The sequence below is a fragment of the Trichechus manatus genome, unplaced genomic scaffold, assembly GCF_000243295.1.
Source record: "Trichechus manatus latirostris isolate Lorelei unplaced genomic scaffold, TriManLat1.0 scaffold00009, whole genome shotgun sequence".
Classification (NCBI taxonomy): Eukaryota; Metazoa; Chordata; class Mammalia; order Sirenia; family Trichechidae; genus Trichechus; species Trichechus manatus.
In genome coordinates this window covers 27,594,060-27,620,844 of record NW_004443945.1, presented here as the reverse complement: position 1 = coordinate 27,620,844, position 26,785 = coordinate 27,594,060, and the positions used below count along the sequence as shown (strand labels likewise).

The 26,785-nt window shown below is 38.0% G+C and overlaps 1 protein-coding gene across 1 annotated transcript in view; it reads left to right on the top strand.

Annotated features, from left to right (window-relative positions):
* The first annotated feature begins 5,005 nt into the window (after positions 1 to 5,005).
* SLC26A7 (solute carrier family 26 member 7) overlaps positions 5,006 to 26,785 on the top strand; it is a 150,838-nt gene continuing 129,058 nt past the window's right edge. The window contains exon 1 of the mRNA XM_012559924.2: positions 5,006 to 5,329. Within this exon, the coding sequence (XP_012415378.1) occupies positions 5,137 to 5,329 (193 nt within the window). The 5' untranslated portion in view covers positions 5,006 to 5,136. The remainder of the gene's footprint in view (positions 5,330 to 26,785) is intronic.

Genomic DNA, 26,785 nt, shown 5'->3' with positions numbered 1-26,785 from the left:
GGTTGTTCAACACATACTTGCTGAATTAAGTAGAGCTGATGGTTCTTAAAATAGCATAGTGCTCAAGGCATACATTTTTTACTAGTTAAGCTAAACTATTGTTTTGGTTTAAGAAGACCTAGTAAAAAATGTCTGCCTTGAGCATTATGCTCTTTTAAGAACTATCTATATGGGATCAAATTGACAACAGCAACTTGAAAGATCAGATAGGAACCTTAGGGGCACTGAAATTTTGTTAACAGAGGAGGAACAACTCAGAAAAGGAGGGTGAGAATGACTGTACAACTCAAAGAATGTAATCAATGTCACTAAATGGTACATGTAGAAACTGTTGAATTGATGTATGTTTTGCTGTCTGTATTCTCAATAACAACAACAAACTAAATAAAATTATATTAACAGAATAGAGTTGATGGGAGGCTAGTCAGAGGTGGCTAGGGGAGTGGAGAAGGGTCACATTGCTTATGCTAATGAATTTGTTTGATATTGGAGATAACTGGCAGTTCTAACATTTAAATGACGTGATCAAAATGCTGCTAAAATATCATTTTGATCACATCACTTAAATGTTTGAATTGCCAGTTCAAGAAGAATTTTTCTGTTGTTCCACGTGAGGCAGAAGATAATAACTTCTTTTTTTTTGGTTTCTATAGGGCCTACCTGGATATTTGGGAAGAAATGTCCCTATAGATGATACATAATACTGAACTTTAAGCTAACTTTAGTTGTTGAGACTTTTGAATAAGTATATTTAGCCTCCTTGAATTTTATGAACTGGCCAAATTAGTCTGAGAATTTCATGTGTATGAATACATTTCTTCATAAAGTTTTTGGTTTTGCTGATTAAACCACAGATTATGTGACACTACACACTAGAGTGAGATTTTGGCATGTTTTATTTGGTTGTTTATTATTTAATGTGCGAGCACATAGAATTGAAGAAAAAAAAAAAAACTGGAATTGGAATTCCAAATTTAAACTAAAGATTTCTTAGGGAAAATTTATTCTAATCTTCAGGAATGTTTTGATTGAGGCACTGCAAAACTGTTTTATTAAAATAATTTCTCCTCTCTCCTGATTTTAGAATGTTTTAGAACAATTGCTGGCATTGATGTGATTTAGGTACCTCTATACAGATTCAAAGGAGCCCTTGTGGTACAGTGGTTAAGTGCTTGTCTGCTAACTGAAAGGTCGGCAGTTCGAACTCACCAGCTGCTCCGTGAGAAAGATGTGTCACTTGGCTTCCATAACGATTACAGCCTTAGAAACCTTATGGGGTGGTTCTACCCTGTCCTGTGGTGTCACTATGAGTCAGAATCAAGTCAACAGCAACGAGTTATCCAGATTCATCTTTTGAATATCCCGTTCATGTGACTTCTTTGTTACTAACATTTAATATAATTGTTTTGTTTTGTTTTTACATGATTGGAACTGCACAAATAATAGCTGTCTGTTGATTAGAGATTTTAGTCAAACTTTCAATTCTTTATCTCATTTTGTCAATATAGATTGTAAATTTATGACTTAGATGTGTTTTGAAAAATATCTTTTTCTAAAATTGTGCTTTAGGTGAAAGTTTACATAGCAAATTAGTTACTCATTAAGCAATTACTACACAAATTGTTTTGTGACATTGGTTGCCAACCCCTCAATGTGTCAACACTCTCCCTTTCTTGATTTTGGGTTCCCCATTTCCATTCTTCCAGTTTTCCTGTCCCTTCCTGCTTTCTCATCTTCGCTTTTGGGCTGGTGTGTTCATTTAATCTTATATATACAAGGTTGAACTATGTGTGTTACTGTTTGTTTTATAGACCTATGTAATCTCTGGCTGAAGGGCGAACTTTAGGAATGACTTCAGTACTGAATTAAAAGGGTGTCCGGGGGCCATACTCTCGGAGTTTCTCCATTGTCTGTCAGACCAGTAAGTCTGGTCTTTTTTTTTTTGTGAGTTTGAATTTTGTTCTACATTTTTCTCCCACTCGGTCTGGAACCCTCTATTGTGATCCCTGTCAGAGCAGTCGGTGGCGATAGCCATGCACTATCTAGTTGTACCAGACTCAGTCTGGTGGAGGCTGTGGTAGTCATGGTCCATTTGTCCTTTGGACTAATCTTTCCCTTATGTCTTTGGTTTTCTTCATTCTCCTTTGCTCCAGATGGGGTGACACCAGAAGATGTATCTCAGATGGCCACTCACAAGCTTTTAAGACCCCAGACGCTACTCACCAAAGTAGGATGTAGAACATTTTCCTTATAAACTATGTTATGCCAGTTGAGCTAGAAGGCCCCCCAGACTATGGTCCCCAGCCCTCAGCCCAGTAACTTGGTCCCTCATGGAGTTTGGATGTGTCTGTGAAGCTTTAATGACTTTGTCTAGTTGAGTTGTGCTGACTTTCCCAGTATTGTGTACTATCTTACCCTTCACCAAAGTTACCACTTATCTATTGTCTAGTTGGTGTTTTTCCCTTCCCACCCCCCCAGAACCATCAAAGATTATATCTTTCTGTGTGTAAACATTTTCATGATGAAAATTATCTTTAATTTTTTTTTTAAGTATAAAATAACACATAGAGGCAATCCCTAGGTTATGAAAGTCCGACCTTTGGACAACTTGTACTTAAGAAAGGACTATCGTAAAGCCTATTATATTAAAAATTTGGGTTAAATACAATGGTTCCTAATAACAAACGCACACACTACTTTGTGACGCTCATGAAAACATTGCTCAGTTTGGAAGCATTTCTTAAGTGTTTCATACGCATAGAAAGATAAAATATATACTATATACTAAGGCAAACGTTTGACTGACTCTAAAGAAGAACCGTAGGTACCTGTTCTGACTTACCTACAAATCTGACTTAAAGACAGACGCAGGAACAGATCTCGTTTGTAACCCGGCGACTGCCTGTACTTATTGCATAACGCACACATTTACCGTATTGTATATAAAATAAAGTTAGATTGCTGTTTGTGAAAGAAAAGCAACACAGCATTTTTATTAAAAGCGGATTTGCATTTATCTGGTGCATCTACCTCTCATACTAAGAGGAAAGGGTTAAAATGGTACAACAATCTTTGAATGGGTTTCTATCTATAAGAGTGAGGCCTTGGGCGATGCTAACAGTTAAGCACTTGACTACTAACTGAACGGTTGGTGGTTAGAACCCCCCCACGATGTGCTTCAGAAGAAAGACCTGGTGATCTGCTTTCAAAAGGTCACAGCCTTGAAAACCCTCCGGGGTGCAGTTCTACTCTGCAACACATGGGGTCACCGTGAGTTGGAATCATCTAGCTCCCGGCCTTTTATTTATTTGTTTTTCTATAAGGTCTCCAGATCTGAATTATCAGGTAGTTTGGAAATTTGACGTAATGTAAGCAACTGGAAAAATACAAAGCAAATTCTATTTTGTAAATAAGAATAATGAGTACATTAAAAAAAAAAAAAAACCCAAACCAAACCCATTGCTGTGGAGTCGATTCCAACTCATAGCGACCCTATAGGACAGAGTAGAACTGCCCCATAGGGCACTGGTCGCAGTGGTTAAGCGTTCCGCTGCTAACCAAAAGGTTGGCAGTTCGAACCCACTAGCCGCACTTTGGAAACCCTATGGGGCAGTTCTATTCTGTCCTAAAGGGTTGCTATGAGTCGGAATCTACTCGACGGCAATGGGTTAATGAGTACGTAGATATCTACATATAGATAGTTAGGCTTTATTTATTTAAAAAATAAGGTATTTTTGCACAGGTCGAAAACCAGTGATACTGTCTTTGGAAGGCTGAGGGGGCTGTTCACCTAATTTAAAAACAAAGGGAAAAGGTACAGCAGAGACTTTTAGAAATAGCCAAGGCATCCAAGTACTTTGTCATTCCAAAGGCTTCCAAAAATCAGATCGCAACTCTCTGGACAAATGGGCATTGAAAGGGGGTGTAGTGAACTATATATATGGTATTCTTTTTCCTGGCCTCATGTTTTTAGTTAACAAATTGGTATTTTGGTTTAATTCCAATGGCACAGCTCGTAAATGCAGGCTTTTTCTTCTGGTGTGAAAAAACAACAATAAAACAAGAATCTTTGACAGCCTATCTGTTCTATTGTAAAATGTAACACCCTTTCTAAAAAAGAGGAACTCCTCAAAGTTATACGAAAGGAGGCTAGCTCCCCGCCCCTACCAAAAAACACACACACACAAAAATGAAGGACACGTCAAACAATAGTTCGAACCATTCTGAGCCATTCGGTTACGACAGCCCGAGTGTATGGATTAAATGATTTCGAGAAACAGTCAGAGAAAATTGAATGAGCAGTTTCAGAAATAAGGAAGAACTCTAGCCACAAATATTTGCTTATTATGATGCTTATTTTCTTAGCCCATGGGATGAAATTTCAGTTTCTTTATAAGAATTGGCTATCCCTTATCCCAGACTGGGCTATCTGAATGTTTCTGTATGAATGAAAACCTCATTTAGCAGGGAATAAAAACGGTAAGAGCTTTTAGCAGTGCCTGTCATATTTCTGAATTTTGTAGAACTGGCAGTTATCTGATACATTGAAAATCTGTACTTCTCAGAGCAGACTGGATTTTTTGACTGTATTTTGTATGGCAAATCCCTCTGGCAGTTTTATGTTTCTTCATAGCCTGTAGGGAGTGACTGGACTAGCTGAATGCTTCCTGCTTTCATTAGCATAACCCAGCCCACTTCCAACACACGCCCAGAACTACCTCATTAACCATTTGGGATTGGAGCCAAAAACAGACTACAGTGAATATAAGGGGAATTACTGGCAAAAGAGCTGTAGACCAATTTAAGACAAAACCTATTACTTTTCCACGATCAGAAAATATTACAATAACAGGAACCATTTCTCCATTTCATTCAGATGCGAGTCCAAGGTTTTAATTTAAAAAATTTTTTAAAATCTAGAATAATTAGCTACACCATAACAAGACACACGGCCCAGCTGCATATATTTAAGTTCTTCTGTTAATCTCTCTCCCTCTCTCTTTTATTTATTTATTTTCTGGGTAGCTTTGACATTGTAAACCACAGAAGAATTGGAGACTGGCATTGAAAGGAGGTGTTCTGCAGCGGTTTTTTCTTTTTTAAAGAAGTTTACTTACAAGAGGAAATCTGAAAAAAATGACAGGGGCAAAGAGGAAAAAGAAAAGCATGCCCTGGAGCAAGATGCATGCCCCCCATTGTGAAGATATTAAAAAGTGGTGTAGAAGGCAGCTACCTATTTTGGAATGGGCACCACAATACAATGTGAAAGAAAACTTGCTTCCAGACACCGTGTCTGGGATAATGTTGGCAATTCAGCAGGTGACACAAGGTAATGTACTGTGTTTACTTTTCCTATGTTATGTAGAATAGATGTCACTCTGCTTTCTTGGAAGCGTATTGTGATCTAGGATCAACTATTTAGCTAATGAAGTGAATATTTAACTGGAGAAATAAGCACATTGAATATCTGTGTATGAAAGTTTTCCTAATTCTGTCTTTTTGTTGTTGTTGTTATTTTTGATAGGTATTAAGCATTGAATGAATTTTTGAATGGGATTACATATCTGCAACTTTAAAATTCATGCTGTATAGGAGTAAAAGACGAGTAACTGTGTGAGAATGAGTTCTATAGCTTGACCTTGCTGATAGAGTTTCCGACTTTTGCTGAATAGAGCTAAAAAATATCTCCTGGCTTGAGCACAATCTTTTGTAAACCTAATTAGCAGCACACAATTACATGCTGTAGCCTTGAGAGATACTATAAGCAAGAACAGAACTTTCTGTACATAAAGGAGGCTCTTTGCCAAGATCATTATTTGCAAAGAGAATCCTGTATGTCCTTAGAGCTTGTGTTTTACTATGCACGCTGATTTACTTGTGTATTACATTACTTACTGCATCTATTTCTTAACAAAAATTTAAACTGGTGAGGACTCTGATTTTAACTTTCTCAAAGCATATTCCAGTCAATATTCTGGATTTAGATACGTGTTTCCTTTGGTGAAAGCTAGCTAACTAGTGTGTGTGTTTATGTATTTTCCTTAAAGGCATAGTCATTGTAGTTTTGACTGATTCAGGTAACAATTTTCTACTTGCAGTAAGGAGAGAAATGGATTTCTCACCCTTGAGAATTTAGAATGGTTTCCTTGGCACAGACTCTGTAGGTTTATATTTCTTTGCAATTTCACTGCTTCTCTGGTTTTAACCATTATTCATACTGTTAACTTAATAAGCACTCTTTTAATTGAATTATTCTGTAGCTGAAACCAACTGGTTTGTGTATTTGTCTTTTTAGTATAATTAGGAACATCTGCACTAGTGGCGTTACTTTAGGATCCCTAATACTATTGTACTTTATGGGATTCCACTTCATTGAATAGCCTTGTATTACACTTTTTTTTGTGTGTGTAACATTGTTAATGACCATTTTTCTAAAAGTAATGTATAGCAATCTTTCAGAAAAATGCAAAGTAAATAACGGTTACCGAACCAAAAAAACCAAACCTGCTGCGTTCGAGTCGACTCAGACTCATAGCGACCCTATAGGACAGAGTACAACTGCCCCATAGGGTTTCCGAGGAGTGGCGGGTAGATTCGAACTGCTGACCTTTTGGTTAGCAGCTGGGCTCTTAACTACTGTGCCTTTTTAGTCTTGTTTTTATTTAATTTTAAATTTAAAATTAAATACCACTAGTGCTTTGAAAACTTAGGTGATGAACTTAAAAGGGCTTTTTCACCAAATAGTTTCAACCTATGTTTTAAAATTATTTTGCTTTAATCTAATGTAGAATGAACATGAATTATGTATTTTAACAATAATTTTTTTTTGTCTTTTGAACATATCAGATTAACAAGGAAATTTAAGATATGATAAAGTTACCTGATACACCATTAGTGATGTCATTCATGTTTAAGTCTTTGGTAGGTAAATGTATGGCTTTTATTTGGGTTTCCATTTTGAAAGGTTTTATGAGTAATGTATTTCATTGGTTATAAAGAAACACAATAGCCAGCCCCTGAGTGATGAGAAGCAAAATGCTTATATAGCCCTTGTGTCTTGGGAAGGCATGGATCTAGCTGCTGGTCCTCTTGGAAAGCCTAGCAGTGAATGGACATGACTAAGGAAGTTTTTGTTGGTGTATGAAAAGACCAATCTTAAAAGTAACTATTCTTTCAAAAACAATCCTCTCAAGCTTTCTCATGCCCATCTATTATGGAGAATTAAAAAGTGAATTATCATCAGCTACCATTTGCTGTAGGGGCACTCTTTGAAGCCCCTTAAATACATTATCTTACCCTGTTGTTAGTTGTTGTCAAGTCGATTCCAACTCATGACGACCCCATGTGTGCAGAATAGAACTACTCTATCGGATTTTCAAGGCTGTGAGCTTTCAGAAGCAGATTGCCAGTCCTGTCTTCTGAGGCACCTCTGAGTGGGTAGGCTCAAACCACCAACTTTTCAATTAGTAGTTGAGTGCTTCACCATTTACGCCATCAAGATTAGCCATATCCTAACAAAATTCTGAGAGACAGAAGTCACGTCTTCATTTTACATAAGAGAAAATGAAGGCTTAGAAGAGTAAGTCATTTTCCCTGGACCTCATACCTGATAAGTGATAGAGTCAGGACTTGATTCCAAAGCCAACACACTTCAGTATTTTATATTTTATACTTCTACACTGCCAAAATAACCAGACTTTTCATAATACCAATGTGTTATTAGTAAGAGAAGACATTTCTTTGGAAAGGTACAAATCTCCTTCTCTTCAAATTACTTTTGCATTCAGGTTTCATCCCTGCAATTTTTAGACTCAAAGGCAAAGTGACAAGAACAGGAACCACAGTAGGATATAGAGTAAGGAAAGCATTTAGGTATCATTAAGCTTCTATTTGTGTGAATACAATATTGGCAGTCATTATTGGTGGCATTTCTTTAGGAGAATTAGAATAAAGAAGGGATAATTTTTACAAAGGAACAAATATCTTTTTTTCACTCTACTGATTTTTTGGAGTGCTTTTCAGGTACTCAGCATAGTTAAATTATACGAAATTGTTGAATTCAATGTTTTTTTGACCTACAAATACGGCAAGTTTATGTGGTTCAATCTAGTAGTTGTTTTTCATTCTTCTCTTTCTAGAAATAAATTTAAAACTAAAGAGGACAATGGAAATAACATTTGAGTGTTTTCTACATGCCAAATACGTAGAAAGCATTTAAAATTACTTTATTAAAGATTTCCTGATTGTTAAATATAATAGATGCTTTTCAGTTCTCATACCTGACATAATCTATCCCATTTTCTCTGTTGACTATACCCTTCCTAAAAATCTTCCTCCACTTGGTGTTTAGATACTGCTCTTTTGTTTTTCTCACACTACCTGTCTAGCCTTCTCTCCTTATGAGCCTCTGCAGATTTGCCGCCTACTCTGTGTACCCATTAAACATCAGTGTCCTGGAGAGTCTAACCCTGGTCTTCTTCTCCAGATGTTCCGTAGGCAGTTTCATCTGCATACAAGGCTCTCACCACCATCACTATGCTAATGAAACTTTCTTCTCAACCCCAGATCCACATATTCAATTATTCAAACCTAGAATGTTCTATAAGCACTTCAAATGCAACATTTAGACTTCAAAACCAAACAAAGTGAACAGCACCACCATCCTAAAAAACAGAATTGTAATAATAAATAATAATAATTATTATTAGGCAGAAATATAAATACTGTTCTAAGATCACTTGATGTATATACAAAACTGAAGCTCACTGAGGATAAGTAACTTGCCTAAAGTCACAGAGTAACTCAGTGGAAGAGGTAGTATTTGAATTCAAGGAGTCTGACTCCAGAGACTATGCTCTCACCTTTATACTGGACTAATTCTCATAGAACATTCTCAGAGTTATTGTCAAGTTTTCTCTCTCTTTTACCCTACCCACTTCCACTAGCATACAATCAGCCACTGGGTTCTGTTGTTTCTACTTCCTAAATATCTTTCCAACCAAGTAGTCTTGCTTCATGTCCCTGATGCTGCCCCTAGTTCACTCTCTGAACTATTGAAATCATCGTGTGGATCTTCATCCTCTGCTCTGTCTCCCCCTGTGGGCCATATTCCATACTGCAGCCAGAGCAGTCAGAAATCTAAATAATTGCTTTCCTGTTCAGAATTCTTCAATGACCCTCTATTTCCTCTAGGATAAATCCCAATTCTTCGGCACAGCCTATTAGATCATTAATAATCTTGGCCCCTTCATACAAAGCTCTACTCAAAAAGATATCTCCTCTGAGAATCCTGCTGAACTCTTGGGAAGACTTACATTTCCTCCTCTCCGACTTCCTTTGTACTTTTTACCTATCTCTATGATAGGCCTTAACACCATGTATCATAATCTTTTGGCACAACTCTTCCCACAGTGGTCTGTAGGCTCTGGAAACAAAGATGATGTCTTAATATTTATACTCCTAGCAACTTCTGTATTGCCTGGCACATAGAAGTAGATTTTCAATGAATATTTGTTGGAAGAATGAAAAAAAATTTACCTCCCAAGATTAACTTGTCCTATTGAACTATGCTGCTGCTCGAGGTGGGAAATTAAATTAAAATATTATTGTTTTCAAAATAAACAAGATGCTAATATTAAACAATACATTAAAAATAAGAGTACTGTAATTAATTTCTTCCAATTTCTCCTACTTTCTGAAGTTACAAACTTGCAACCTTCCAGACAAATCTGGTAAAAGACATATTTCCTTTGCCCCAAATGGTGCTAATTTTTTCTTCAGCCGATATGGATATTTCATATAAAAAATCAGATGCCTGGCTTCTTTCCCATGAAGAAAAAATCTGCTGGACCTTAACAGAGGCTGCCTTCTTCAGACAGGGCATGCATTTTACATCTTGCCCTAGTCCCCACCACCCACATATGCACTGACAACACCCTTCCTGCTGGTATTCCCGTTACCTGCCTAGCCCTACTGGCTATGAACCGATGGGTGTTTGAATTTGTTTTCCCTACCAAGACACTTTCTAACATACTTTGCTGAAATGCCTTCAAAGCACTCTTGAATAAAATCTTTAAAGAGAAATTAGGGAAGATTGTATCCTTAACCTAGATCCATGGAGCCTTCAAGGTGTGTTAACTTGTACTAATGTGTTCTTTTATAGTCCTATGTATTTTATGTACTTATTTATTTATTTATTTAAATAAAAGGATTCTGGGAAGGAGTTTATAGGCTTCACAGACTGCCAAAGTCATTACCCCAAAGTGTAACTCTCAGTGTAGATGTGTTCATTTCAAATTAATATACAACAAACTTTAGGCCATTCTGTCACTTCATTCAAATATTTCTTAAAACAATTTTTATATATTTTTGAATATTTAAAAAAATTGGAAAGCTCTCATTACTAATGCGAAGGTAAGAGCTGTTATAGTTAGCATCTTCCACAGTATTCTTTAACTGATACTTTGTAACACTTTATTACAAATTTATTTTTGTAAATGAGCAAACATTCCTAGAGAATGTCATTGACTTAAAACATGTCACTAATGTGGTTGGCAAGCTAAGCAGTATAAGACTGTGGTCTCTAGAGTGTTTAGTTCACATTCTAGCCTGGATGACCACTTGGGGAGAAATAATTACTTTGTTTCCAACCTGATAACTCAAGTATTGAGACAAGATGGGCAAGTAAGATGCATGACTTGCCATGTAAGAACCTAATCCCCTAAGGAGGAAGATGAAAATGTTTTGCTTTGCATTCCAGGGGATCACCTAGAATTTTTATTCCTAAACCATGAAGATTTTAAGCTGCCATAGGGTTGCCTGATGTTCAAACCACAACGTTCTGAACCACAGACAAAAGATGAATTTCCTTATAATTATGCAGAATGTGTGGCATTACTGGCACCAAAACATATGTGTGGAAGCTGAGCTTCACTGCACTCCTGAGGGGGGCTTAGAGACATGTGGAACAGTACGTGGAAATTCCTGAAGCATACTGCATTACAAAGATTAAAGGCTTGTCTGGGAATTTTTCCCTGCATGGTCTCAACCTTGGGAATACAGCATCCTACCATTAGCTAGGTATCTGTAACCCAGCCCCCTTAATCACTTTATCTTCCTGCTATTACCTTTTTTTTCCTCCAGGAGCAATCTCAGCTAAATATTGCTAGAGTAGTCTAAAATGGACTTGCCCTGACCCCTGTAAAAATATATCCGGTAGCTGGTAACACTTTGCTGGCTTTTCTCTTCTCTATTTCCACTTATTCCTTGACCCATCCTCAGTATAGCTCTGGCTCCATCCAGCAGTTCTGATTCATTTATTTATTTTTCCTAAATGTAAATGGACGGTGATTTGATATAAGAGGCCCATTTATATATTCCTTCACTTAGGTAACACTCTGTACAATATTTAGAAGGGCCCACATGGAGCAGTCCCTGGGTAGTGCAAACAATTAATGTGCTCAGATGCTAACCAAAAGGTTGGAGCTTTGAGTTTACCCAGAGGTGCCTTGAAAGAAAGCCCTGGTGACCTACTTCCAAAAAAACAGCCATTAAAAATCCTATGGAGCACAGTTGTACCGTGACACGCATGTGGTCACCATAAGTCAGATTTGACTTGACGGTAACTGGTTTTTTCCACATGGATAGAAAATTGGGATAAAGTTCTTGATCTTCTCTTTTAGGGTGTTGAGAACTTGACAATGTTTGCAACAAAATAGATTGGCAGTGAGTGTAAGGATGAGGTGTGTGTACTACATAGGAGTGGACTTCTGTTTTTGCTAGCTCATATCAACCCCTGCTTCTTTTAGTAACTGCATCTCAAATTTATATTGGAGAACAACCCCTCATCCACTTTTAGTACATGTGGTTTGGGTGAAATTCTACTTCTGACCAGTGGACTGAGTCCTCCTAGGCCAGGATTCTCAGTGTTGACTACTCACTGGAACCACCTCAGAGCTTAAAAAACACTGGTACCTGGGTCCTATCCTAAATAATTAAATCAGACTTTCTGGGTGTAGGGCCCAGGCACTGAGGCATTGTGTTTCTTCTTCTTCTTCTTCTTTCTAAAGTGTTGCAGATTCTAATGTGCAGCAGGATTGAGAGCCTGACCTAGGCAAAATTATTGGTCCAGGTGAAGTCCTGTGGCCCAAGTCTTGATAATAAGAACAATTCCATATAACAGCCAGTGATTTTTTTTTGAGGGGTGAGCTCTTCCTCCTAGGTACAGCAGGCCAGCCATTTATTTTAAAATAGTAATGGCAGTATAAATGACCTGAGTGGTCCAATCAGTCTGGATTCCAGGATATGTGTGGTACCTTTTATGTAGACATCTTTCTCTGTGCTGGGACAGCTGGCAGTAAGGAGGATGTGTCTCTACAGCTTCCCAGGGTTTCCACAGCCTGAAAATGAAGCTAACACAGCAAAAGGCGTAGCAGAGAGAAACCAAGTCCTGATGACAACTAAAACACCTCTGACTATTTACTTTTATGTGCAAACACATTTTTTTCTTTGCTTATATAGGCTTAAGTTGGATTACTTGTAATCACCTTAACTACACATTTGAGTGCTATTACAATTTAAATGTATTACACAAATTGTGTCTAATCTTACAAAACCCAGAAAGACAGATATCATTCAAATTTATATTTTCATGAGATGAGGAGTTTGAGGCTTAGAATATTAGGTGACTTGACCCCAATTCTGCTACTGCTGAGAGGGATACAAACCTAAGTCATCCAGGCTGAATTGCTCACCCCTCAGTGCCTTCTGTTCTCCTGTTTGCTTCTAGCACAAAGGACATAATCTGAGTGGGACTAGGGCTGACTCCAGGCAACAGAACTCCTGAGCCTACCTCCACATCAACTTCTCAGGCTGCCCCCTCTCATGACATGTCACCTTCCTTGATCAAATAAAACCCAGAGTCTCTTTTTGAAACCAGAAGAGAGTTCCATTGGTGGGAAGAAGTACCTATACCATGAGTGATTGCTCTTACCCTCGAGGGTCTTTCATTGCCGCCTGCTAAGCTGGCTTAGGATGGGAAAGGAGGAGAGACATACTTTAGCATTGGCCCTACATGGTTTTACCATGTAGCAGAGTTGACACAAGGATAAATGTTCAATTGAGATTTTACTTGTTGGGTGCCGTCCAGTTAGTTCCAACTCATAGCAACCCTGTGTACAACAGAATGAAACACTGCCTGGTCCTGTGCCATCCTCATCCTCATAATTGTCACTATGTTTGAGCCCATTGTTGCAGCCACTGTCAATCCATCTCCTTGAGAGTCTTCCTCTTTTTTGCTGATCTTCTACTTTACCAAGCATGATGTCCTTCTCCAGGGACTGGTCCCTGGATAACATGTCCAAAGTAAGTGAGGCAAAGTCTTGCCATCCTCTCTTCTAAGGAGCACTCTGGCTGTACTTCTTCCAAGACAGATTTATTCGTTCTTCTGTAAGTCCATAGTATATTCAATATTCCTTACCAACAGCATAATTCAAAGGCATCAATTCTTATTACTAAAGTCTAGGGAGCAATAAAAGGGGAAAAGAGAGCACCGTGAATCGGTAACCAGTCTTACTCATCTTTCTTTGTTTGGATCATTTCATCTCAGCTTCTGCTCTCTATTAGAGCAGATGCCATCTCTCACCCTTACTATTCCCAGCTCAGAGAACCACTGTAGACATTTACTTTCTCCCATTCTGAGTCCAAGAGAGGAAGACTTGTCTTGGGCTCTCCCCACCTTTTTGACACTGGAGATGACTGCCCACCAGGCAAGAGTCCACTCCTATTCATGGCCTTGAGCCTCAGCGAGATGATTCCATCTCAACACAATGCAATAGCCACCTATATGAAATATCTAGAATAGGCAAAGTTTATAGAGGCCAAAGTTGATATTAATGGTTACCAAGGATATGCTGGAGGGAGAGGAAAAAGGGGACTCATTGCTTAGGGGACACTGAACTTCTGTTAAGGATGATGGAAAATTTTGGAAATGGATAAGGGCGATGGTTGAATAACTTGATGAACATAATTGATTTCACTGAATTGAACATGTGAAGAATGCTGAAATGGAAAATGTTTTATTACGTATATATTTACCACAGTAAAATACAACAATAACAAAAAAACCACAATAGCCTTTTTTCTCAGTCTTTGTTCTTAATCATCTTTTCTTTTCTCCATATACACTTTTTTCATGAGTTAATCCATCTTCATGGCTTCCATTGTGACTTTTCTGCAGGTATATTGTAAAAATTTATTTCCAGCCAAATTTTCTCTTCTTAGCTTTAGATGTAAATATCCAATTGCCTATTGGGCACCATCTTAATGTCTCTTAGGTATGTATTTAAAACTGAAGATATCATTTTCCCTCCCCTAAACCACTCCTTATCCTGTATCCCTTGTTATATTGACATCCTTGTTCATAAAATCCCTTCAGCCACACCGTTGCAAATGGCTTTATATCTATATCACTCTATGTAGTGCCCTTTTCACTTTCTCTTCTGCCATCCTTCTTGTCCCTTCCCTCATGACTCACTCCTGGAACTCCAAATGTTTCCCTGGAATTGAATCCCACCACCGGTCTGTTTTGATTGGCTTGTATCATGCTAGAAGCCAAGATTTAAATATTGCAAAATTTCATTTTAATATTGCGGGATTTTTTTTCTCATTTAAATCTAAACATCTAACAACATTGGACCCATATTCCCAAATGGCAACAATAAGCTTGACTTGTTGGCTGTGCTTGTTCCCTTTCTATGGGCACAGACTTTCTAGTTTGTCATGGTCCCCAACACTTTATATTCTTTTTACATCAGAGCAGCTTCCCTCCTGTTATTCAACCTGCTTTAACTAAGAGCAGGATGATCTCAAACCCAGCTAACTTCCCTGAACCTGGCCCCTCAGACCAGGGGCCTATCTACGGAAAATAGTTCCTACAGCAATTAGTTTTAAATTGCTGAATGATCTCTCATAGCTAGTGATAGAAACTGTGATGGCCAGTAGAAACTGCTCATTAGCATCCCTCCTCAAGCGGCACCTAGGGCACACGCCCTACCTGCCATACCTAAGTTACCTCTGCCTCAAACCCACCTTCTCAAACGTCTTGATTCTAACCACTTCTCTCCATACATACATACTGCCACAACCTAAGTCCCACCTTCCACATCCCCATCCATGAGAAAGAGCTACACTTGGGGGAGGTGGGTCAAAGTTGAATACTCTGAAGAAGATATGTTTCCTGGTAGGAGAAGACCATACCTACATGTTTATGTATTTTTTCTCTTCTACTAATTCTTCATCCATGCTACCAGCATGATAACAAGATCAGGCTGGCCTCGGGTTGAGCTCTGATATGTTTCTCTCTTCCCACAATCAAATCCAAACCTTAGCTTTATGAGTGAGAAGGAAGCCCCACTTAGATCTCAGGTCTAAACTCTGCTGCTTCGCTCCGACTTTGCTAGAGCTCTGCTTTACTCGCTAACTCAGCTAATAAAGTGGGACTTTTATTGACATTCCCTAAATGCTACCTGTGTATGTAGTTCCCTTGAGATCCTCTCCAGAGAAAGAGTGATTAGCAGGACTTGATTTATTGAAATGCCATTTTATGTAATGCCATATGTCTGTAGCTAATCAAATCTTTCTAGCTTTTTAAGACTGCCACTTTTTACCCTATATTGATCCACTTTTTAAGATTACCAAATACTCATTTCATGTTATGCTGTGTACATGGGATTTTACTGCTCTTTATGCTCCTAAATAGAAGCATAACATTTTTTTGTCGGCTCCTAGGTTATACAACCTACTGAAGGCATAAAGTATCTGAAACCAATATTCTCCTTTAGACTTCCAGTAAGAAAATGTTCCCACCCTTAGATACCCACACCAGAATGAGATCTTCAAGGTGGAAATAACAAGATCATATTTCCATTTACTTTTGTACAAATTTCTGATGTGGAGTACAGAAAAAATAATAAGCTCCTTGTGGGCTGGATTGTTGTCTTATACTTCTCTGTCTCTTTCCAAGAACATAGCAGAGGTCTGTATTCTTTCAAATATTTTTAGATAGAAGTGAATAAAGAACCCTAGCAAGATAGATTAGTATTCTTGAAAACAAAATAATTAGACAGGGGTAGGCACTTCCAAGAATTACACATAAGAACTCAAACCCAAACTGTGTGGGTAATGATGAGGGTTATTTCCTTCTAGTAACTGGTTGGCAGTGGTCTTTAGTGTTGTTATTAGTAAACCACATTATAATCAGCTGCCTGGTTCACAACATCAGCAAGCTCAGGATTAAAAGTATTACAAGTGGGTCTCCCAGGTAAATTTACGTATATTCAAGGACCACAATTGTGTGAAAACAAAATTCCTACAGATACATATTATCTTGGTTGACAATTATTGTTAATCAAAGAAGTTCAGTGGTTCTAAACACTTTAGGGATTAAGGCAAATCACAACATGTGGATGCTTTCATCTTATAGTTTGTTATGCAAGTGAAATCTCAAACTTGAAATCTGCTCATCACTGGAAAAGTCTTTGCCTGCGCAGCAGGGACAGATTACCCAACAAACAAGGTACGCAGAACTTACTCATGCTTATTTACAAATTTGTAGTGCACAATTCCACCTGTTTTTCACCACATCAAAGATATATGAGGGAAAACACACATGCAATGATAATAAGAATGAAAGAACATGGTTTATTTAAATACTTGCTAATTTGATGGGAAGGAGCCCTGGTGTACAATGGTTAAGTGCTCATCTGTGAAAGGTCAGCAATTCGAACACTTTGGCAACTTTGAAGGCAAAAAGACCTGGCAGTCTGTTCCTGTAAAGATTATAGCCTAGGAAACTCTATGGGGCAGTTCTACTCTGTCCTATAGGGTCGCTATGAGTTGGAGTTAACTCGACAGCACACAACACCCACACACAATTTGATGGGAGTTGAAATTGAAATGGTTAGCAGAGTCTAGGTGATAAAAAGCTTGTATAACATACACAAAGTATTTGAACTTATTTTTGAAGGTGATGGAGAGCCATTGGTAGCTTTTAAGGAGTGACATGACAAGGTTCATGTTTTAGAATGATCACTCTGGCAGCATCTTGCATTACATATTTGAAAGAGGCAAAGGACTAGTTAGGAGAGGCTGGTTAGGAGAAACTCTTATTCAGGAAAGAATAAGTGACAGTAAGAATAGAAAGGAGAAGACATAGTCCACCAATATTAGATGGAATAGATAAGGTTTCATCCTATCCCACTTGATGTGAGGGGAAAGAGAAAAACATATTTTTGATGACTTCTAGGTTTCTGAATTGGGTGACCAGTTGGGTGTTGATGCCATTTTCTGAGACAGAGCATAAATAAAGAAGGAACATTAGTGTTTGTTTTTGTTTTGTTTAGAACACTTGTTGTTTTGTTGTTATGGAGGGGTTGGTGGTGGAAGGGACCAAAATGAACACTTCCCATTTTAGACTTATCTTTTTAATGCCTGAAGGATCTTTAGTTGATGTCCTTTTGGGTATGGAGCTCAGAAGAGAGATCATTAAGATGTTATGCTTGTGGGATTGGATGAGATCATTCATGGATAGTTTGTAGAACAAAACGAGCAATCAAGATGGAAGGAACCTTGGGGAACACTGATATTTAAGAGTGGTAAGTGTCTAAGGAGCCAGAAGAGGGGCATGAGAAGACATGATCTACAAACATTATGGTGCTCTGGGAGTCAAGGGGTAAAAATTTTAAGAAAGGTGTGGTTGACAGGGTCAGATATAGCAATCTGAAAAAAATTTGTCTATGAAGCATAGAGCTTCTAGGACAAAAACAATAATGCTTAGAAATTAAAAGAATTGAATTCAATAAGAAGAGGGCCCTGGAAAATAAGCCAATAACGATACCAGATGTATCAAAACAAAGAAACAAAAAACAGTTGTAGTAGCATTGATTCCAACTCATGGCAACTCCATGTGTTACAGAATAGAATTGCTCCATAGGGTTTTCTTGGCTGTAAACTTTATGGAAGCAGATTGGCGGGCCTTTCTTTTGCAGCATCTCTGGGTGGGTTTGAACCACCAACATTTAAGTTGGTAGTCAGCTGCAAACCCGTTGGGCCGCCTAAGTACCAAAACAAAATGCTTCACAATTCTTCAGGAACCTGGGCAACTTAGAAGGGCCATTCATTTGTGAAAATTGTTTCTCTCCTTCAATCTCCACTTCAAGTCTTGTCTTCCAAAAAACTTTCTGTGATTATGTCTTCCATAATTTCTCTACCTTCTCTGAACTTTGACTACACTGACCGGCCTATAAATTGCATGTATAATTGTTCAATGTTGGATAACGTTTTGTTTCAGACAAAAACATTATAGTTCATAGTTTGTGTGTGTGTTTTATTTTTTTTCTTATGACATTTAATGTGGATTTGGATACACAATAAGAGCTTTATGAGTACCTGTAGAATACTTATAAGACCTCAGTTTTGAGTTCCAGCTGCATCATTTGGGCAAGTTATTAAGTCTTCCTATATGTAAAATAGAGCCCTGGTGGTGCAGTGGTTAAAAGTTTGACTGTCAACCAAAAAGGTTGGCAGTTCAAATCCACTAGCTGCTCCTTGGAAACCCTATGGGGCAGTTCTACTTTGTCCCGTAGGGTGGCTATGAGTTGGAATCGACTCGATGGCAATGGGTTTGGTTTTTGTTTTTTTTATATGTAAAATGGGGATAATAATACCGGATACATAGAGTTGCTTTGGAGATGCAATGAGAGAATGTACAGTGCTCAGGGCAGAATCTAGAACAAAAGAAGTGTCTAATAAATGGTTAATAGTTTTATTTTTATCTTCTCTTCCCCCATGAGAATATAAACTCCACAGAGAAGGGATTTTTATCTGGGTTATTAATTGGTGTATATCAAGTGGCTGGCAAATAGTGCTTAACTCTAGGTAACTGTTTTTCTACCTCTAGGTTTTAGTTTTGCTACTTGAAGGTAAGAAGGTAAGAAGAGGGAGAATATCAGCTTTGCAATAAATTTTCCAAAACATTAAAGTTTAAGAAATTCTAGACATCTTACAAAATGTTAAGAACAACTCCCAAATTTATTAAGGATGAGTACTTCAAACCTTACTTATAGCTATTATTGATAACAGCTGCTAGATATATACCACTTAACATCTGCAGGTACTCTATATGACTGTGCACATATTCTATTTCTCTCCCATTTCCCTTTCCTCTCCACTTATCCAGTTAAAAAACAGAAATGAAAACAAACAAATCCCAAAGGGAATGGGGAAGAGATGCCAAATAGCCTAATTAGCATTTTAGGCTCCTTGCTTCGTTCTATATGGGTCTCTAGGCATGTGAGCCAACACTGTGTCCACACTGGGTGAAAGAACATTTTAATGACCATCTGTATCTCATGGGTCCATGATCACTCTCCTCATTTAATTTATTGTACATAAACTGTTTAGGGTATCACTGGATAATAGCACTGTGCAGAGAATGTCATAATTATTGCTCTGACCTGGTATCATGCAGCCAAGCCGCTGCCTCTTCTAAGGCAGCATTGTGTGAGACGGAAGTGCCAGCCTGGACATCAGCCACGTGCGCTGCTCTGCTCAGACAATCGCTCCTCAGTGCTGTTCGGAGTCAGAGATTAGCAAGTGTGCCTTTCCCCCTGCTCGGTATTTACTATTGCACACTGATCCACTTGGAGCTGGTGAGCTAACTAATCCTCTCTGGAAGTAACTGCATTATCTCTAAATAGTAAATTAACCCTTTCAGAGTCTGATGGCTGTACTTAATCATTTTTGAAGTCATTTAAAGCATCACAGCCTACAAAATAATGTTATCTCACATGCTGGTCTGATGTTGACTTATGTAATTCTGTCACTAAGGCTAAGGGATTCCTTCTTTTTTCCCACTGAATGTTCTGATTTTGAGTATAGTTAAGTAACATCACTTGTATTAAAAATACTAAAAGGCGGGAGGACATAGAAAGTCCTACAATTTTTATTAGTGATCAAAAAAAAAATTCATGAAGTTTCAAGTTCCAGTCTGAGAAAATAAATTCCCTACTAATTTGCATTTGTGTGTTATTTTATTATTACCACTACCTTGAATTCATGTGACATTTTTTACTTTTCAGGGGTGCAATCGATCCTTAAAGTGATACTATAGGTCCCGCTCATATCCATAAGTCCATAGTTACAGTGAAGATTCCAGCAGATACAAAGAGTAAAGAGTGGGGTTTGCTATGTAGGATTTTATGTCTTAGAAAATTAATAGAGAGACACTCAGGTCTGGCATGCATAAACTTGTTTAATTTATTGCAAGGTAGTCACGGCAAGGCACGCAAGTAAGATCTCACAACATTCATTTAGAACTGGAGAATCCAAATTAACACTTATGATTACAATGTTAGTAATGGTTACTAATGTTCAATGGTTAGAGTCCAAATCTTTAGACTTCAGGCTTTTACCTTTAGGGAGAGGTCTAGGGAGGAAGGCTTCACCATACCTCAAGCTTGGTAGAGGTTCCTCATAGCTAGAGTCCGAGGTTGGCTGTGGCAGACAGAATCTCAGTTCCATCTCACTTCTCTCAGTGAGTGAGCAGAAACTGAGGGTTTATATGTGAATTTGTCACCTCGGCTCCACATGACAAGGGCCAGTGTTATGTCAAAGTCTAGTATGTTGGGTCTTTTCTCCAGGGTTAGAGAGTAGCTGAATGACGTATCTTTTCTTAAAGTTTAGAAATTAGAGAGGTTGTTTAAATTTATGTCTCAGTGTTACTTTACAAAGATGAATTATGTCTTCTTTATCACAGAATGTCAGGTCAAAGTCACCTTAAAAGTTGTTTTCGTTCTTTACACACATCACATGCTTCTATGTTTCTCTAAGTTCAGAAATTTCCTAAATAACTTTCTTATGACTTACAGGTTTCTAATGACTTAATGTTAGAGAGCCTCACAAAGGTAAACATATTTGTATTTTTAAGTTCATATTATGAGTGCTTGTAGATATGTACTTTGAAAGCATAATTGTGTCTTATACCTTATGATATTTGAGATCATTATAGAAATGTACAGAATAGGGTCCATCATAATTCTTCTCCAAAATCAGGTCTCCTTGTTGCCATGATTACATCTTCCTCTGAGGCTTACCTTTGGACCTGAAACAACCATCCTTCTTCCCTTCCTTCAGTCACTGGGCTTTTCAGAAGTTAGAAGATTATGTGAGCAAAGACTACTCCAATTAGGATTCAAACTCAACTATCCCTCTTTCTACTTGGGTTAAACTTTGCTGAAGCAAAACAATTTTTGCCAACAACCTATTTAAAGCTCTCAGCCAGGGACATAAATTGCTGATTTTTTTTTTTAAAATGCAGTATATCTTATCATCCACTCCTTTCTACATCCCACTTACTTTTTTTTTAAATTTTATTTTGTTGTTGAGAATATACACAACAAAACATACACCAATTGAACAGTTTCTACATGTACATTTCAGTGATTACATTCTTTGAGTTGTGCAACCATTCTCACCCTTCTTTTCTTTCATTTTTTGTACTTCAGATGAAGGTTTACAGAACAAACTAGCGTCTCATTAAACAATTAGTACACATATTGTTTTGTGACATTGGTTACCAACCCCATGGCATGTCAACACTCTCCCCTTCTCGACCTTGGGTTCCCTATTACCAGCTCTCCTGTCTCCTACTGCCTTCTAGTCCTTGTCCCTGGGCTGGTGTGCCCCTTTAGTCTCATTTTGTTTTATGGTCCTGTCTAATCTTTGGCTGAAGGGTGAATCTCAGGAGTGACCTCAGTACTGAGCTTAAAGGGTGTCCAGGGGCCATATTCTCTGGGTTTCTCCAGTCTCTGTCAGGCCAGTAAGTCTGATCTATTTTGTGAGTTAGAATTTTGTTCTACATTTTTCTCCAGCTCTGTCCGGGACCCTCTATTGTGATCCCTGTCAGAGCAGTCAGTGATGGTAGCTGGGCACCATCTAGTTGTGTTGAACTCAGTCTGGTGGAGGCTGTGGTAGTTGTGGTCCATTAGTCCTTTGGACTAATCTTTCACTTGTGTCTTTGGTTTTCTTCATTCTCCCTTGCTCCAGATGAGGTCTCACCCTCCTTTTCTGAGTTGTTCATCCCCTATTAATGTAAAGTTACTTCCCCTAAGGTTCCTATCTAATCTTTCAAGTTGCTTTTGTCACTTTAATCCCATATAGATAGTTCTTAGAAGAGCATAATGCTCAAGGCAGACATCTTTTACTAGTTAAGCTAAATTAACATTTCGTTTTAAGAAGACTTCAGTGGATATTTTCAGTTTAAGATTTAAAGATTATCTCAGGGCCATAGTTTCAGGGAATCATCCAGCCCCCTTGGCTCCATAAAGTCTGGAGTCCATGAACATTTGAAATTCTGTTCTGCATTTTCCCCCTTTTGATCAAGATTCTTCTATAGAATCTTTGATCAAAATGTTCAGTAATGGTAGCTGGGCCCCATCCAGTTCTGATTTCCTGGCAAAGGAGGCAGTTGTTCATGGACGCGATTAGCCACACATTCCATATCCTCTCCTGTTCCTGACCCTCTTTCTTCCTCTTTTGCTCTAGGAAAATAGAGACCAATTGTTGTGCCTTGGATCACCGCTTGCAGGCTTTTAAGACCCCAGGCACAACACAACGAACTAGGAGGTAGAACAGAAGCACTAAACACATTACTAGGCCAATTAACTGGGTACATCCACTTACTTTTGTTTTGCTTCACATGCACACTATGAAAACCAGGTGCGACTATTGTAGGCTCTTTCTTTTCCTCTCTAGGGGCTCTCAGATTCTGAAGTACATACAGTAAGAAGAAAAAGGAAATGGCATATTTCATGAATGTTTGAATTCATACTGCACACATGCCTCTTGTTCCTGTCATTCTTGGTTACCACCCGATATTTAAATCATTTCTCTTCTTTCCCTTACCTTCCTTCTAATACTGCATTGTGCATCCTCCTCCCTGCCTTGTATAATGGTATCTTCATTGCCAGCCTTTATTCCAGTGTGCCTAGAAACCCCTCTTCCTTACTGAATACATTCTATACATTCAACCTGTTCACAAAATATCCTTTTTACGTGTTTGCCTTAAAATATGACTGTCTCACAGAAGGGCATATCTCCTAGACCCCCTTTCAGGTAGAAGTTAATCGTTCTTCCATAAGCCTTGGCAATTCACATATATATGCACATTATACTTATATTTGCATGCTCAATATGTGCCCTGTTCAATAATGCATCCACATTTGCATGTTCCCCTTCCAAGGCTAATTTTGGCACATGGTCACATATTTTTGTAAAATTTGCAAAAGTAAGATATTGTAACAGAAATTGATTAAGAACACTGTCTCTATTCAACTCAACTTCTTTTTGGTCATAATTCTTTTTTTTTTTTTTAAACAATAATAACTATTCTTTTTGTTTGTTTATTTTTTTATTTTTTTATTGTACTTCAGGTGAAGGTTTACAGAACGAATAGTTTCTCATGAAACAGTAGTACACATATTGTTTTATGTTGGTCATAATTCTTATGTCTGGAGGTATTGGAGTAGCTGCAGATATTTCTGGAATCTGTCTAAAAGGCAGTTGCCACAAATACTGACATTGATAGAGATAAAATTAGAGGCATAATAGGGCACGGTAACAAGGGCATTGTCAAGAAACTGGTTAATCAATGTCTGTAATTCAAATAATATTTAGGTTTCTGCAAAAGAAAACTTGAAATACCCTGAAATCTTACAGCTATCAAGAATCTTGATAAGGCTTTTCCAAATTGACAGTTTAAGCTTCACGTGATGTTATTAGCTAATTATAAAGCAAAAATAAATTTTTCTAAGTGTCAATGTTAAAAAATAAATTTATCAATGCTCTCTTAGCCTGATTCCCCTAGAAGTTAGAACCTGAGTCAGAAGGCTTATGTGTTACTATGTTGTTAAGATGTGCAAACCCAGAGAGCAATAGTGAGGAACTAGGGAAGTGAGAAGAGGGAAAAGACAATGAAAGCATGCCTGCTATGGAGCCGGCCATCTCTAAAGATAACTGATTGCTCTATCAAATGGGACCTTACCCCTAAGAAGCTATTAGCTGCATCTCCAGACACTCTCTTAGTGGGGAGAAAAGGGGAAACAATTTATTCACTAGCTCACTCTCTCATTGATCAAAGGTTCACCTTATGGGTTTTCTTCTGAGTTGGCATGCATGGGCCTGGGCATTAACATCCCAGAGAGGTGTCAACAAGGAAGCCTTGGGGTTCGAGAAAACAGAGAAACTGTCAGGTTATAGCATAGTCATGAAGTCAGAGAGATTCCCAGGGACAGGTGAGGCCAAGAGCACCTGAAATGATGCATAGGAATATACACGAGGAAACCCAATATCTACAGAAGATATTATAAAAATCATTGCCATATGAAGAAATATTCAAAGAATATATAGCTGAAAATTTTAGGGAAAAGAGTAATTATAGAGACAATTAATTAATGAAAATACTTTTTTTTTTTTTTTTTGGTGGATATTTGACCATGGAATTTGCCAGGTTTTTAAAATGTGTAATTTGGTGCTATTTCTCATTCTAAATTAATATTCAACTGTGTAACTAATTTTATGCTTGTCATTTTATCTTCATTTTTCTAGGAAGGCCTCCCAAATTGTATTAAATTGAGAATTCATAAAACCTAGATCTGCTTCTGTGCTTACGTTTATCATATCTTAAACCTAATAAGAAAATAAACAAACTCAATTTTTCTCGATCTCACGTCCTCATTTGGCACCAAGCCTGTTTCTCTCCTTTCTCCACTAACATGATTTTTGAAAGATTAATCCATGTTTCCTGCCTCTCTTCCCTACACTGATACCCATTACTTGACCTGCTCACACTTGGCTTCTAAGCCCTTCAACTGCCCAGGAAATACTCTTTCTAAGGGACCACTATTCTTTCTATAGTCAAGTTCAATGGACATTTCTGTTCTTTGTCATATGTGCCATTTCTGTGGAATCACCACAGACTCTTGATCCCGGCTTCTGTCCACCTTTTCTCCCCAGTTATCTTTTATGTATCTGGCAACGCTGTTCACTTCCCAAATTTTGGTGTTGACAAGGCCTCTGTCTTCAACGTTCTGCTCATCTTATTCTGGCCAGACCAGTCTCTTTGGGTGACCAAATCAAGGTTTTAGCTGTCATTTATGGGTTTGTGATATTTCCCACACATCCAGTCATCTTTGGCCCTGTGATATGTTCTATGAAGAAAGTGGTCTGTTCTCAAACCATAGACCATGGAATTGATTTGTGTGTTTTGTTTTGTTCTGGTGTGTGTGTATAATACTAATTTTGTATGATAGAACTAGACTTCTTTGGGAAATGCTGTCTCCTTCTCCACTGCCATTACCTGGATATCTGCAATAGATTCCTAACTGATCTTCTTTCTGTCAATCTTACGCATCTCTCATGTAACTGCCTCTATGATCATTTAAAAAGCAAGCCTTATCACGTTGCTCCCATTAGAAAAATCTTCTAGTGGCTCCCATAAAACTCAAGATAATGCTCATATTGATTTCAAAATTCACCGTGAAAAAATGGCAAGTTGTTTAGGTTTTATGTACTCATTGTATAAGGTGAAAAAAAGTTTCAGAGATACTTTAAAAAACAAAATACCATGCAAAAGATATAAGCATGCAACTTGTTTGTCACACTTTACTGGACATACTTCCAGACTAATGGATATGGTTTTAACTGAGTTTTTTAACAGCTAGGTAATATTCTATATTTTGGTTGTACCAAAATTTATATAACCATTTCCATATTGATGGGCGGGCATTCAGGTCATCTGAATTGTTAAATACTACATGAACTCTTTTCCAACTCATAGTTACCCTATAGAGCAGGGCTGCCCATGGAGTTTCCAAGGCTGTAATCTTTACGGAAGCAGACTGTCATGTCTTTCTCCTGTGGACTGGCTAGTAGGTTTGAACCACTGACCTTTCAGATAGCAGACAAGCACTTAACCACTGTGCCACCGGGGCTCCTGTTTTTAATATAGTACACGATGTTAGGTATCTGTTATTATGTAATAGGGCTGTGGGATAGTTTCTCAAGTTGCTACATCAAGGTCTACGTGTATATGGTGGTGTTTCTTGCTTGTATCTTTGCCCCATTCTTCTGGTACCTTGGAGAATCACTCCTCCCCCACTCTTGGGCCACTGGTTCCTATGAGCCAGCATTAGCTGCTATGAATGATGGAAAGTGTCTCAGGCCTGACTAATTAGACTTGAACCTCTCTGGCCACAATGATACAACTAATTTTCTTTCCAGCATATTAAACATACTTTTTTGGTTTTATTGATACTTTACATTAGAAAGTTGTACATTTTTTGTTGTTTTCCAACTTAATCTCATTGAGAGATCTCATTACTTTTTTTTAAGTCAGATTTATTGAAGTATAATTTAAGTATCATTATATTTTTCATTCAACTTTCCACCTCTCTAAGGCCATCAGTTTTCCTTTAGGTGTAGCCCCCTCTTGTCTTCAGTTTGATCTTCCTCCCTTAGAACACTGAGACCCCTTAAGCTGATGTCATGGATTGAATTGTGTCCCCCCAAAAATGTGTGTAGCAACTTGGCTAGGTCATGATTCCCAGTATTGTATGATTGTGTTATCTGATGTGATTTCCTTACGTGTTGTAAACTCTATCACTATGATGAGAGTATATGGGATCTTCTCACGTGTTGTAAATTCTATCACTGTGATGAGGTTATACTGATG